The 15,593-nt window shown below is 38.2% G+C and overlaps 1 protein-coding gene across 1 annotated transcript; it reads right to left on the reverse strand.

The window, feature by feature from the left end:
* Window positions 1-1,420: 1,420 nt before the first annotated feature.
* LOC112203608 lies at window positions 1,421-13,964 on the reverse strand. Its single transcript, XM_024344547.1, has 4 exons — window positions 13,941-13,964; window positions 13,499-13,886; window positions 2,278-4,735; window positions 1,421-2,189 (listed from the first exon to the last, which is right to left on the reverse strand). Exons 1-4 carry the CDS (start codon window positions 13,962-13,964, stop codon window positions 1,421-1,423), a joined length of 3,639 nt encoding a protein of 1,212 aa, XP_024200315.1.
* Window positions 13,965-15,593: the final 1,629 nt, after the last annotated feature.

Consider the following 15,593-nt stretch of genomic DNA (forward strand, 5'->3'; position numbering starts at 1 on the left):
CCTCTCCTTCAGGCAAAGTCTTTTTCTGTCCACAGATTAAAACTCTTTGTAAATACACTATAGAATTCACTTGATAGATATCAATAAGCTCATAAAAATGGAAACCAAAAATACAAAGGACAAACAGATTACAACCAGCTCCTCTTCTAGTCCAATATATCCTTTTCTTGATAATCGATGATGATATTTTCTCTTCCGAACTCTTTCACTTTGTTTATTATGTAGTTCCTGCACACAAAAAAAAAAAAAAAAAAAACAAGACCATTAATTGTCTCAATCACATATAAATCACAAATTTTGCATAAGAGTTCACTTCATAAAGTATAATTACCAGCCATTTCTCGGTAGTCCTCTCTTTCACAAATTGCCTCCATGGCTGCCTCCCAACAAATGCATATTGACTTGGTGGCTTTCTCAACTTCTTCTTCTTTCCCAAGTATGGGAGCACATATTTTCTTGTTAACATGGTCTTGAATGCTCTCCATTTAGTGCCAGCAGATGTCAATACCAGTTTCTTACTTTCAGGGGCGACCTTGAATGTATCCTATGCATTAAAGATAAAACATTCAGTGACTACAGCTTAGTGTATCAAATTGATTTCAATATTAATATAGATTCAAATGCCCATCAGCACCATTTCAATGACAATAGCACATCAATATAAATGAGCAAAACATGATAATGACAATGAAAACTATAAATCATTACTTTAACATCGAGCCAAAGTTTATCCTTCAAGTCACCGTCCACGTCGGGCCAGCTTACAATGTTGATGGGCACCTTAGTCCGCGCCAACATTCCTATATAAGACTGTAGAGTGTGCCTTATTGATCCATTTAGATTGCCTGTGTCAGTGTATGTCACTTTAAACTTTTTTCCCAAAGCTTTCTTGACCAAGACCTTGTACATGGCAACCACATTTCGCTTCCCTCTAGCAGCAGCTGATTCAGTGCTCGTGACAGTGTTGGCTGATATAGAATCGTCTTTTTCTTCAAGCACTTCATCAGTCTCAGGTTGAGAAGTCTCCTCATCTTTCTTTTTCTTTGATTTTTTGCCTCTTGGAGATTTGCGAATTCCCTTCTTGGAACCCATTGCTACCTACAATATGTTCACAATTGATAAAGAAAATGCTATATAAGGGAAACAAAAGAGTAAATTGCAGCAAGATACAACAGCAACATGATGTACATCAAAAGACCATCAGAAGGCAACAAAGTGTGGAGGTTTAATGCAGTTATATAAATCACAAAGTAATGCAGTTATATAAATCACAAACTAATGCAGTTATATAAATCACAAACTAATGCAACAAGAGTATCACAAACTAATGCAGTTATATAAATCACAAATTTGTTTCAAAGTCTTATAAAACAGAAATAAAAAAGTAGAAGGCACCAAATACCATACAAAATGGAAACCTCTATTGTTCTCTTGCAGCGGTGAACTGCTGAACCCAAAACCCCTCAACATTCGCTCTTATGTAAGTGGAATCATCCTCATGCTCATCTTCCTCGCAATATGGAATTTCTACACAGAATGGTTGTACTTCCATGATGGTGTCCCCTAGATCATCGTCATGAAAAGAATCATGATAATCTCTATTCGGGGTCGTTAGCACAACGGACCAGTCAACATCAAGGGGATCTTCAACGTAGAAAATTTGTTTCACTTGACCAGCAGAAGCAAATTTATCATTTCTGTGGCCTTGCCGATTAAAGTTGACTAATGTGAAACCAAACTCATCTTGTTTAATTCCTTTTTCATTCTCTGCCCATTGACACAAAAACAAGGGAGCTTTGAAATCATGATAATCGAGCTCCCAAATCTCTTCAATAAACCCATAAAAAGTCATATCACTCTCCACCGGATTTTTATCCTTGGCACTCGATAACTGCATCGTCTTAGCCACTAAGGACACCCCACTATTTTGGACAGCTCTAGCATTGTCTCTCTGCTTTGTGAAGTATTTAGCTCCATTATATTGATAGGCTTCATAAGTAAAAACTGTAAAACTTGGTTTTCCAGCCAACCACCTCACTATATGAGAGACATTGTTTGGTCTACACTTAAGTTCAGCTAACACCTTGGATTGAAAACAATCGGCAAAGGTGCGATTGTGCTCACTTTGTAGCCACTTTTTGCTCTTCTTTTTTCCTCCGTATTGCTGCTCCACAATCTTCTTATGTGTCCTACAGTAGATATAAAATTAGACATGCGATAATAATGATCATATTCAAAGAAGATGCGAGAGAAATCATACTTGCTGAAAATACTTACTTTCTATATGGATCCACCTCAGCATTATTGAACAACACATGGAGATGTGCCTGGTCTCTCACTTCTTCATCTATTGACTTCAGCTTCGCACCCGAAAGTGGGCCAGAGACCTTAGATGGACCCTTAGGAACACCAACTGAACTACATTGTTGTAAAAACTCGGAGCAAAACTCAACAGATTCTTCTCCAAGGTAGCTCTCAGCTATGCAACCCTCAGGATGAAAACGATTGCGGACATACCCCTTTAGTACTTTCATAAATCGTTCAAAAGGGTACATCCACCTATAAAAAACAGGGCCACATAATCGAACGTCTCTAACTAGGTGCACAGTGAGATGTACCATAATATCAAAAAATGAGGGAGGAAATATCTTCTCTAGCTCACACAAAGTCAGCACCAAATCAGATTGAAGCTTATCCAACTTTGACACATCAACCACTTTAGTGCACAAAGCATTAAAGAAGAAGCATAGCCTCATTATAGAAATTCTCACATGTTTGGGAAGCACCGAACGGATGGCCACCGGAAGCAATTGTTGCATCAACATGTGGCAATCATGAGATTTCAAACCATACAATTTCAAATCTTCCATGGAAACCAGATTTTTGATATTTGATGAATGACCATCAGGCACCTTCATAAACAAAAGAGATTTGCACATTTTTATCTTCTCCGCCCTCGACAAACTATATGGGGCAGCAGGTAAATATGTTCTTTTCTCCCCAATTTTCGGACCCAAATCAACTCTTACACCCATTTCAACCATATCTAAGCGGGCAGCAACACTGTCTTTTGTTTTGAAAGGCATGTTTAACAAAGTACCAATCACACTTTCGCAAACATTCTTCTCAATGTGCATCACATCAAGAGCATGGCGAACATGAAGAGATTTCCAATACTCTAAGTTAAAAAAAATAGACTTTTTCTTCCAACAAGAAGGTGCAGCTGCATCTACAGCCGAGTTCTTCTTCTTCTTCTTTCCCTTCCCAAACTCATAGTCAACATGCTGAAGTCTGTTGAACACTTCCTCTCCGGATAGTGGTACTGGTGCAACTTCGAATTCTTGCTCATTATTAAATGCCTTCTTCTGCCTCCTATATGGATGATGGCGTGGCAAATACTTACGGTGGCAACCGTAAGACATTTTTCTACTATGGGGCAAATGCATAGCAGAAGTGTTGTCACCACAGATTGGACATGCTTTGTACCCTTTTGTGGTGCACCCCGATAAGTTTCCATATGCGGGGAAATCATTGATGGTCCACAATAAAACAGCTCTAAGAGTGAAGTATTCTTTCCTATGTGCATCATAGACATCACTAACCCCATCCCACAAAGATCGTAGATCATCAATCAATGGCTCTAAGTAGATATCTATATCATTTCCCGGCTGTTTTGGACCAGAAATTAATAGAGATAACATCATAAACTTCCTCTTCATGCATAACCATGGAGGAAGATTATAAGTCACCAATATTACGGGCCAGCAACTATATCTACTACTCATAGAGCTATGTGGATTGATACCATCAGCTGACAATGCTAACCTAAGATTTCTTGATTCAGAAGCGAATTCAGGCCACTTATAATCAACCAACTTCCAAGCAGGAGAATCGGCTGGATGGCGCATGTGTCCATCCTTAGTTCGCTTATCTTCATGCCAAGTAAGCATTTCAGCAATTGAAGCAGATTTATACAAGCGTTTAAATCTTGGAATTATAGGAAAATACCACAACACCTTGGCTGGTTGTCCCATTTTAACAGATTTATCCTTCTTTAGCTTCCAACGAGACACACCACACTTAGGACAAGTAATTGCATCAGAAAACTCTTTCCTAAATAATATGCAGTCATTAGGACATGCATGTATTTTCTCATATTGCAACCCCAAATTGGAGAGAGTCTTCTTTGCCTCATATAGAGATTGAGGCAGTACATTATCTTTCGGAAGCAAAGACCCAACAGTGGCAAGTAACTCAGAAAAACAAGTATCACTCATACTAAACCTAGCTTTCAAATTGTGAAGTTGCGCTAATGCTTCTAACTTAGTGTGGTCACTATTATCAAATAATGGTCTTTCTGCTTCCTCGACAAACTTATTGAACTCATACAACTCCTCATCATAATCACCTTCATTAAAGACAGCTTCACACATATTAACAGTTTCAGAACAAAACTGAGGGTTTGGAGGAGAGCCAATAGGTGCACTAGCACAGGAGGACAAAGTAGGTTCTCCATGCCAAATCCAATTTGTATAGCCCAAACTAAAGCCGTAATCAAACAAGTGTCCCCTAATGACTTTAATCGACTTCTTTTTGAAGTTTACACATCTTGAGCAAGGGCATGGAATTCTTTTAGGGTTGCTAGCATTTTCTTCAACAAAAATCAAGAAAGTTTCAACACCCATTTCATACTTTAAAGTGTTCCTATCTTCATTAATCCAAGATTTATCAATGGCTGAAACATTTAAAAAAAAAAAACAGAAAAAAAAATAAAAACACTCAATTAATGAAGTCATGACATCAAACAACAAAATGGAAATCAAGCTCCTCATATAAAGAATACCGAAGACCAAGACAAACAAATGGAAAACCAACGAAAAGATCAATGACAATCTAACCTGACTATGGAAGCGTCAACAAGGAATAGCCCTTCCCAAAACTAGTAACTATAATCTGCCTCAATGCCTCACTGTCCAATTAATCCTAGAATAAACAATTCAACAAAGTACTTCAATACAAATAATGATACTAAAGTGGAATAAAATATTTTTGTATGATTAAAATAAACCATTAACAAAGCTCAAAGACATTTATATATCTGTTATTTTGAGCTAGAACAAGAGAACTCAAATTTAACTTTGCCTTCTTATAGAGATGCTAGTATTACCTATGGTTTTCGAGGAGGAAGAGGTGAACTTGTTCTACTGCTGTTGCAATTACCTCTCCTTGCTATTTATATGACCTGTTAAGTCATAATAACACTTTAGACTATGATGTAGTGCAGCCCACCATCCTCCATAAATTCTGGATATAGCAAAGTTACAGGGCCTATTTGGCTGATTTAAGTAGGAAATAATTTGATCTTGCAAAACCACATACTGACATGTATTTCAGACTGCAACTATGAAAAGAGAAGTTCAATGATATTAGGGTATGACATTACTTAGTATACCTTGTTGACGTACTTGATATCTATGCAATGAAAGCTTCTTTACTTTTCCCTTTTATCATATGCCTGCATAATTGTTCACACATATATAAATTTCCAAATGACTAGTAATTGTCTCAATCCACACATATATAAATTTAATCTGCCTTACGGAAAACAAGTATACAAATCGAAGTCAAATTGCTCAATTGCTGCTGATGTAGAAAAGAAAGAAGTCTGGGACATTCATAGTAATATTGTCAACATGTTGTTTCAGAACTAGTAACATAAAGCCTTAAAGAGAATAGCTATATATGCAGCTCTTGCTTGCAAATATAGGTATAGGAATACTGGTCTTTTCCCATTTCAGAATCGAAAAGATCATCACAAAAACATGTAAAAACGTTATCTTAGGGCATCAACATGTGGCAATCATGTTATCTTATTCTATCCTTCTTAATGAACATTTGAAAACTAATAGACATGTCAAAGAATCCAAATGGAGCTTGTGTAAGATTAACAACAGCATGTCCATGTCAGAAGGGAAATGAAATATTGGTTTGTACCTGGCAAACTCAGTACAGTTAGCAGAAGGCAATGATCAGTGGCATGTTCTGCCTTTCCCAAAGTATTTAGCTCAGCTCTGTATCTATTTAAGGCCAGGTTACCCCAACAAACATTCTCACAACTCTACCTACTATAAAATCACCAAATAAAAGATTGCTTCAACAACCAAACAGTTTCTTCTGCAGAATTAAACCCACAAAATAGCAATGATCAGTAAGAAATTGAAAGATAAACAAGAAACAAAGCAAACATCATTCCATTGCTCTATGTGATCAAAGAAAGCTGTGGGGAAAAAAGATACTTAACAGGTTATTTATTTAAAAGGAACCATTTCACTTAAGAGAAGTTTTTGTTTGATTCGTAACAAAAGAAATTTTTCATAAACACCAAAAGAAAAAAAATATAGTTACAGTGCTGTTAACAATATTGCAGAGCATATAAATGGAAAATGAGATGCAGGAGCTAAATGGGTATCCCAGTTTCAATATTTACATCAATTTCTACACCTTATAATCTGAATTGACAAAGGCATGGCCAACTCATTAAACATACTATACAACAGAGAAGGTGTAGTCTCACCGAGTGAATACAATTACGGTATGGCACGGAGCAACACCACCAAACAACACAGTTCCTGTTTCACGGCATTTTGATTTTACTTTTTGATTCCAAATTAATAGGTCCTAGCCTTCAAACTCCCCACTAACAACAAAAACAAAGGACGAAAACAAAGTTAATCAAACCTTATAAACCATTTACATCTCAAGTCAGCTAGCAGAATATATAACACAGATAAGGACAGTAGCTTGGATAATGAAACAAATACAAAGAAACCGCAAAACTTGAACAATCAAAGACATTTCATGATGTCGATCTGGAAAAAGCAAAGCCCTTTATTAAACTGATTAACTGAGATTAATCTAAGCACCATAGTTCCAACAGAACCCAAATTCATGAGACCAAATTAACGAATCTAAGCACCATAGTTTCAACAGAAAACCCAAATTCATGAGACCAAACCAAGCAATCTAAGCACCATAGTTTCAACAGATAAGCCAAATTCATGAGACCAAACCAAGCAATCTAAGCACCATAGTTTCAACAGCAAAACTCTTCAATTCATGAGACCAAACTAAGAACTAAAAGTTTCAAAAATAAAATATAATCGACATGAACAACTCAAAAGATCAAAAACAAAAACATTCAAAGCATTTAGAGCTTTAAGCCATTCAAAAACAAACCCAATTGAAATACATAAGAATTAAACAAAAAAAACCCAAAATTTAGATCAAAACCGGCCAGAAAACCAGCAAAGACCCAAACTTTAGATCAAAACCGGCCAGAAAACCAGCACTGGTGGTGAAGAGAAGAGAGAGAGAGCGGACCTACGATGGTGGCGATCGGAGAACTACCTCGAGCTGGCTCAAGTCGGACAATGACGAGCTCAGGTGGGAGAATGAGTTCGTGGTCAGGTCATTGAAGGAGCTCGCTGAAGGAGTTCGTGGTCGTGGTCGATCGAGGCTGTTCTGGGTCGATGAAGGAGCTGAAGGTGGCTTGGATCATTGAAGGACGAGGTCGGGTCGGAGAACGAGCTCAGGTCGTAGAAAGAGGTCGGAGGAGCTCGCTGAAGGAGATCGTGGTCGTGGTCGATCGAGGCAGTTCTGGGTCGGTGAAGGAGCTGAAGGTGGCTCGGGTCGTTGAAGGATGAGGTCGGGTCGGAGAACGAGCTCAGGTCGTAGAACAAGGTCGGGGAGAACGAGGTCGGCCAAGGTGAAGGAACTGCGCGAAGTGAAAGTGGGAGTCGCTTTAGCAAGGGTTGGAGAGTTTTTTGTCTGAAAATACTAAGTGTTGGGGGGAATGAAAATTTAGTCCCCGCGCCTCTCAAATGTTTTAAGTTAGTCCCTCCGCGTTTTTTCAAAATTTTTGAACAAGACTTTACACATCAGTTAATTTAACGACCGATGTTTATAATCACAATAGAAATCGATTTTTCACAAACTGATGTTAGGATGTATTTTTTACATCGCGTGCAATTCCGACCGATTTAATAGTGGTGATGTCTGATGGCATAATTCTAGTAGTGTTTTTACTGATGATGTAATAACTTTTACTATATTGGCATTTTTCAACATTTAGAATAGTTTTTGCAATAGCTTTCGAGATTGATGTTGAACTTTACTGTTTTAACTTTGTCATAATTCCGATAGTTTCAATTTGTTGAGAATTTGTTGGATGTTGAAACTTTTAAGTTCATTACATTTCTACAATTTCTACCTTGCTCTTTTTTGTTATACACAATATCGAACGCAAATGGGCTAAACCTGTTGTAACTTCATTAAGAGTAGCAAGAAATGTTGTAACTTCAAAACAAACCTGGAAATGGACATTTGTGTCAAATAAGAAATTTAAAGCTGAAAATAACAAAATACACATTAATTTCGATCCAATATCAAAGTTGAAAATTAAACATAAAGCTACTGCTAACAGTTCATAAAGCCACTTTCAATACTTCAAAATACTACTGTCACCCCTACATCATTTTCCATCAACTATCAAATCTGGAAATTAAACAAACATAAAGCTAATGTCCAGACATGAAAAATCTACTTTGATAGACTAAAAAACCTATTGTCACTACTACATAATGCTACTGTTTTAATTATCATCTAATGCCTCTTGCCTCTTCTTGTTCTTTTACTGGCATACATGAACTCCTTGTCTTGACCAACCTTCCTTTTCTTCTTCTTGATTCGATCGACCATTGAATTTCTCTTTACAACTTGCTTCTTCCCTTTCTTCATTTCTTCAATTGGTTCCTCTTCAAGGTCTTCTTCTTCATCAGCAGTAGCTTTTTTTACCCTTTTGCTTCTTGTTGCTTGTCCTTTTGTTTCCTCTTTTTCAGAAGCCCTGCCTTTTTTAGATTTTCTTGTTGCTATGTGCTTCTATCTTCTTGTCCTCACTACGGGTTCTTCTTTTATGTCTTCATCATCGTCTCCATCACTATCACCATCTTCACCATCAGCCCCTTCTGCACCGTCGAAGACTAGAAAAAATAATCACAAAAACTAGAAAATGCTACTGTGAAAGACCGACAAAGCTACAGTGGAAGACTACAAAAGCTACTTCAACATGCCAAGATAGAAAACCTACCACCAAAGAAAACAAAAGCCAATACCAAGTATTTTAAAGCTACATCTAGTTAATAGGAATGCTACTGTCAAATAACAAAAAGTTACTGTAATAAATATGTAAAGCTACTGACAAATAACCATAAAGCTATTGAGACAGAACTAGAAAGCTCTTGCTAAGTATGCAAGCTGGTAAGCCAAGTTGCTGTTAAAGACAAGCTATTGTCAAGCATCATGAAACATACTACCAAACACCCTAAAAGTTACTGCATGCCTAAAAAAATCTCAAATCTACTTCTAAACATTCTAAAAGATACTCCAAAGCAATTTGCAAGAATCAAGAATGTATTTACATACAAGTACTACAAAATTTTGGCAGGTTTTTAATCGAAGACTAGAAAAGCTACTGTCAAGCAAGACAATCGCTACTGCAAAAGACTATGAAACCTACTAGCAACCAACATAAAATCTACTACCATAAATTATGAATGTTATTGCCAAGAAACACCAAAGTTACTGTCAAACAAAACATATGTACTCCCAGGGAAACAAAAGTACCTGCTAATCAGCCTAATTTGTTTAAAAGCTACTGCGAGGAAATACGAAAACTACTGACACATACAACAAAAGCTACTGCCAACCAAAGAAACAATTATTGTTAACCAGAGAGAAAGCAATTGCCAACCAACCTACTCTCAACCCCAGAGAGAGCCACTATCTACCAATACATAATCTACTCCTAACCATCAAAACAACTACTGCAACAACAGTAATACAAACCAAGCATCTACATTCATTAACATCATAATTATTCTTGAAATGAAAAGAGAAAGCTACTCCACAGCATCAAAACAATATCAAAGCTACTATAATAGTACTGAAACCCTAAAATTTGATCAAAAATTAAAAGCTACTGCAAAGCAATTGGCTATTGTGAGAGTTGAAAGAATAGATTCTTACTTTGTTGAATTGATTGGAAAATTGAGTTATAGCTCCAGATTCCTTATCTTCAAATTATGCCTGCTGCTTGAAATGCCAGATTCCACCGTGTTGAGACTAAGCCCCAACGAGAGTGCCGTGACAGAAGAAAGCACCGGCGACAAGAGAGAGAGAGAGAGAGAGAGAGAGAGAGAGAGGTTTCTGATTCAAAATGACCTAGACGATAGAATTGGGTCTAAGTAGACTAGTGGCATGACTGTAATTTCTTTTATTTTTAATGTTTAAAATTTAACTCTATTTTGTATCTGGTGGCCTTATGAAGGAAGAAAATAGTGGCCCTTAAGCTAAAATAACACCTTAAAATGAACTTACATGTAATTAACCCTATAAAGAATTGTAAAATGTTTTACTTTTTTGATCAAAAATGGGTGTCAAGTCATTAAAATGTAGTGAGATATTATACACAAAAAGTTGGGCAATGTTAAAAACCGAGTTACCTAGAGGCCCTAGTAAACTAGAAACCTTATGTAAGGAAGATGTCTTGGACAACGGTGTAATAACTTGACACTATCAGAGATTAAACCGAACTAGGTTCAATCATAATCCAATTCATTCATAAACTCACAGGACCTCCCTACGCAAAGAGGGCGTCCCCAAGATGCCAACAAACATCAAGTCTTTGCTTCCTTCTCTTCAAGAACCAGAGCACGCTTCAATGTACGCTTCTTTCTTGGTTTCTTTAAACCCGCCGCAACCGGCCTCACCTTTCAAGGCTTGACATCTTCGACCTTGGGTTTGTTCTTAGCCCCCCTCCTTTGCGCTTCTTTGTCGGTGACACCACCAAAGCTCCTTCAAGTTGAGGCAGCTCTAAAATGGGTTCAAAATCCAAAAGAATTGGTACTGAAGGATAACTCACCAATTGTTTGGAGCACTTGCTGCAAGTGACAAAGGCTGGAGACACCAGCCTTTGTCCCCAAAAATATTGGAGACATTTGGACTAGGTTTAACAGCCATTGTCTGAGGGTTTGAACGAAAAGATTACACCTGAACTGCAAGTGCTTACATTGACATTCTCATAATGGTGAAGAGAAGGGGAGTCGGTGCATAAGTAAATAGACTGGGAGCTCAAGCTTGATTTACTAGCTCTCTCAGGCGCTTTCTATGAACCAACCACCACCGCCAGTAAATCCAGCATTGTTGAAACATCCGGTGGCTGTGGGTTAATACGTGAAGGACTCACAGTGCTGGTGATGGTTTTACTATACAGGAGTCCTACAAATCCAGCACTGCTGCAATCTCTCACCTAATAATTTATTTGCCAGGGGTTATGGTGTTGTGGTACTCACGTATAGGCACGCCTCCACTTACACGGGTCTGTTCTACCTCAAAATGGCCAGCAATTGGTTTGTCCAAAAATAAATAACTGACCAGCAATTCTCCTGGAAAGATTGTGAAGGCTGCTAACTTGGGGAATGGAGAAATGTTTTGTATCCTGAAATAAAACAGCATGCCTCAATATGAACCTGTTGCCAAACTCTGAACTCAAAACATATGCACAAAGAAGAATTTAGTAGCAAAAGACTGGTCATTCAGTACTTCAGTGGATATCTGAATCTACTTCACTTTTCAGGGACAGATAGATTTGTTTTAGACTGAGTTCATGAATCTTATGATTCTTCAGATCTGGACACCTTTTCCTCATAGTTATAAAGAAGCTTCACTATAGTAACAAAAAAGCGTAACATTTGCCACTGCACTTTGGTAATTACTAGAGCAAACAATACCTGAAACCATGTTATATATTGCAATAAAAGAGGAACTGATGCAGGGATAGAAAAAAAGACAGATGAATCTAAATCCTAATATAAGAAACAATATGCTTGATCGAAATCCTTAGTCGTATAGCAATTTTGCAGATTGAGTTCTCAAAGTTTTGCTTTCATGCTTCAATACTTTCTCAACAGCCTTCTCTCTTTTCTCAACATCCTTCTCTCTTTTGCTTTATTTATTAATAAAGTCTCAATTGTTACGAAATATAGTTTCAATATACTGGCATAAATGGGTTTTGATCCTTGAGGATCAGGCCTTCCGATCGACTTGTAGATTTGATATATTGATCGTAGAAGTGTTCTGATGACTTTGTGTGGTCTCAGATGAGGATCTGTCCGTTGGATCATCGTATAATTATGAAAAGATGGTTCAAAAGGAGATCCATGAGGATCCGACTTTTGGATCTTTGTATAATTTGGAGAGGATGATTCAAAATGTGATCTGTGAGGATCCGACCGTTGGATCTTCGTATAATTTGAAAGAATGATCTTAAGAGCGATCCGTGAGGATCCGACCGTTGGATCACGATATAATTGTGAAAAGACGATTTAGAAGGCGATCTGTGAGGATCCGACCGTTGGAGCATCGTATAATTGTGAGAAGATGGTTCAAAAGGCGATGCATGACGATCCGACCGTTGGATCTTCGTATAATTTTGAGAGGATGATCTTAAGGGCGATCTGTAAGGATCTGATCGTTGGATCATAGTATAATTGTGAAAAGACGATTTAAAAGGCGATTCGTGAGAATCTGACCGTTGGATCATCGTATAATTGTGAAAAGATGGTTCAAAAGGCGATCCGTGAGGATCCGACTGTTGGATCATCATATAATTGTGAAAGGACGATTCAAAAGGCAATCCATGTGAATCCGACCGTTGGATCATCGTATAATTATGAATCATCCCCAAACTCGTCTCCTCTTTCTCAGAATTACCGGAAAGGCTGTTATCCCCGACAAACCGGGATCCAAAAACGACGCACCCAATCGCTGTGTGTCTACGACCCAGATCGCTAGGTTGAGCGATCCCTTATCGGTCCTCCATCTAACTTGATATTTACCCGTCTGGCAGGCCCGGCCCCAAGAAATTCAAGGCTCGGGGCGAAAAATAAAATTGGGCCCTTTATATAAAAAAAATTCAAAAATATTTTATATTGATGAAAAAAAATATGATACAACCGGGGGGACATAAAACCAATACCCCAAAAAATAAAGATTACATCGCTTTATATCAATCAAATCTCATCTAAAATGACTTCTTCTTGCATTTTTAGATGCAAAATCACACGATTTATTTCAATATTCTCACTTTCAAGCACATTTGTTTCTTCCATATTTTTTGTTGGGAAAATTTTACAAACAGTACCCGAACTAAGGCCCACTCTTAACTTCAGTACCCGACTATGTAAAACTATCACTTTGGTACCCCAAGTTTGAAGCTCAACCCAACAATCGTACACGCCGTTATTAACGGTGTTAAGTCTTGTGCCACCTAGCACATTTTGAGGGATATTTTGGTCACTTCAAGTCTTAATCCAGATTTTTTTTATATTTTTAATAGACTATTTTTAATTCATTGCAACTTGGTTTCTCTCTCCTTGATTACTCCCCATTTTGTTCTCTTCATCTTTCAGAAACACAGAGAGCCCAGAATACTGAAAAACCGACGCTCCTCTAGAACCGCCGTGGTTCCACCATGATTCCGATGACCCATCCGGTGATCCCCGCTTGGCCCGCCAAATCCGGACACAGAGGTCGTCATTTTCGACTCGCAGGAACACAATCGAGTCACCTGCGACGAGCTTCTTCTGGTTCACGAACGTGCTCCACTCAGTCGTCAGCAAATGCCGGCGAGGGGTGCCTCGGTAAATGACCCAGTACCTTGGGACGGAGAAGCCACCGCCATTGTTGGCGTCGGACTGGGCTAGAGTTTCAGCGAAAGAAGAAGACTTTTCCAGATTGTCAGGCCCATCAGAGTCCACATAGCCTTGGTCCTGAGCAAAAAGCTCGATGCTCTCAGAAGGGACGAGCTAGATTCTGGTGAAGACCTCGTCAGTTTCCGGGTCGGCCATGTATTCCCTCACTGTTCATCTCTCTCTCTCTCTCTCTCTCTCTCTCTCTCTCTCTCTCTCTCTCTCTCTCTCTCTCTCTCTGTGTGCAACAGGGTTTACCAATTTCATAGAGAAATTGATAAAGTTATTGAAGGATTTGGTTGTGTATTGTGTTTGTGAACTGCGATTCCATGGATTGTTGGGATTTCTTGGGTACGGTTTGGGCTAGTGGTGGTGGAGTAGGCGGAGGAAGTGGGGGAGTTGGTATGTGATTTGGGTGGAGTTGTTGAATTTGGGTTTGATTGAGAGAGTGTAAATTGGGTTGAAATGACTTAACTACCCTTTAGGTTTTGCCACATGGCTGGGCTCTTAACACCGTTATGGACAGCGTGTACGATTGTTGAGTCAAGCTTCAAACTTGGGGTACCAAAGTGATAATTTTACATAATCGGGTACTGAAGTTAAGAATAGGCCTTAGTTCGGATACTGTTTGTATAATTCACTCTTTTTTGTTTGATCATTTTCATTATCACCTATATCTTCAACTCCTTCGATTATCTCATTTTCATTTTCACCTAATCTTCAACTCTTTTAGTTACCTCATTTTGGTTCTCACCTATATCTTGAACTCCTTCACCTTCGGTTACCTCATTTTCACCTTGATTTTCCAAAGAAACACCTCTTTTCTTAAAAAACTTATCTAAAGAACCTCTTTGGGAGCTTATAAATTCTTCTTGCTGTTTTTTTCTTTTTCTTTTTTCACTACCAGAAGCATATTTCTTAGGAAATATTACTCTAATAATAAAAAAAAAAGGACAAATATCAATCGAATAATAGAACCTGGATATGAGAACTGAGAAGTCTAATATGCTGTGTCGCTGTCTACGGCTCTAGGCAAACCTCCCTCGGTCCCTCCTTGAGTCTTTGTTCACAATTTCACTTTCACACCAATGACACCAAAATGAGACTTGGGAGCTGTGAATTGAGATTTGAGAGGAAGAAGAGAAGAATTAGAAGAGAAGAATCTGCCGAAGAGAGTGTAAGGAGTGACGGTAACCTAGGCAACCCAGCTATTCTCCCTTATTCTCTTTCATTAACCCCATGCTGTCTTCCTTTTTTTTTTGGTCGAGTGGCAGTAGCTCCACAAGTGAACTGCTCGAGAATGGCATGCTGTTGTCAGTGTGCAGCAACCCCTATATGTTCCCACTTCCCACACGTCTCAAGAATGGGCATGCTGCTCAAGAATTCTTTTGTCTAGTTGCATCAACTTTAATATATTCTAAATAATTGCCCATGAGGGGTCATCAATGCAAAATATGATTAAACTTTGATTTCTTTTGTTTTTTGGTAATAAACTACAGCCAAGGTATTTTAGAGATTCAGTTTTTTTTTTTTTGCATCTACTGCCTCAATATTTGGGCCCTGGATTATCACCCTGCCTACCCTAGGCCAGGGCCGGGCCTACCGTCTGGTGTTCTTGACTGTCAAACAACAAACAAAAGTTAACTTTAAGCAAAGACTTCGATGCTCTTCTTGTCTTGGCTATTTTTTATTTTATTTTATTTTTAAATTTTTTTCAGTCAACGGAAGACCAATCTATTGATGAAAATTATACGACCTCACTCAGTCAAACTTGAGGAGTCCGAAGAC

The sequence above is a fragment of the Rosa chinensis genome, chromosome 5, assembly GCF_002994745.2.
Source record: "Rosa chinensis cultivar Old Blush chromosome 5, RchiOBHm-V2, whole genome shotgun sequence".
In the NCBI taxonomy this organism is placed as follows: Eukaryota; Viridiplantae; Streptophyta; class Magnoliopsida; order Rosales; family Rosaceae; genus Rosa; species Rosa chinensis.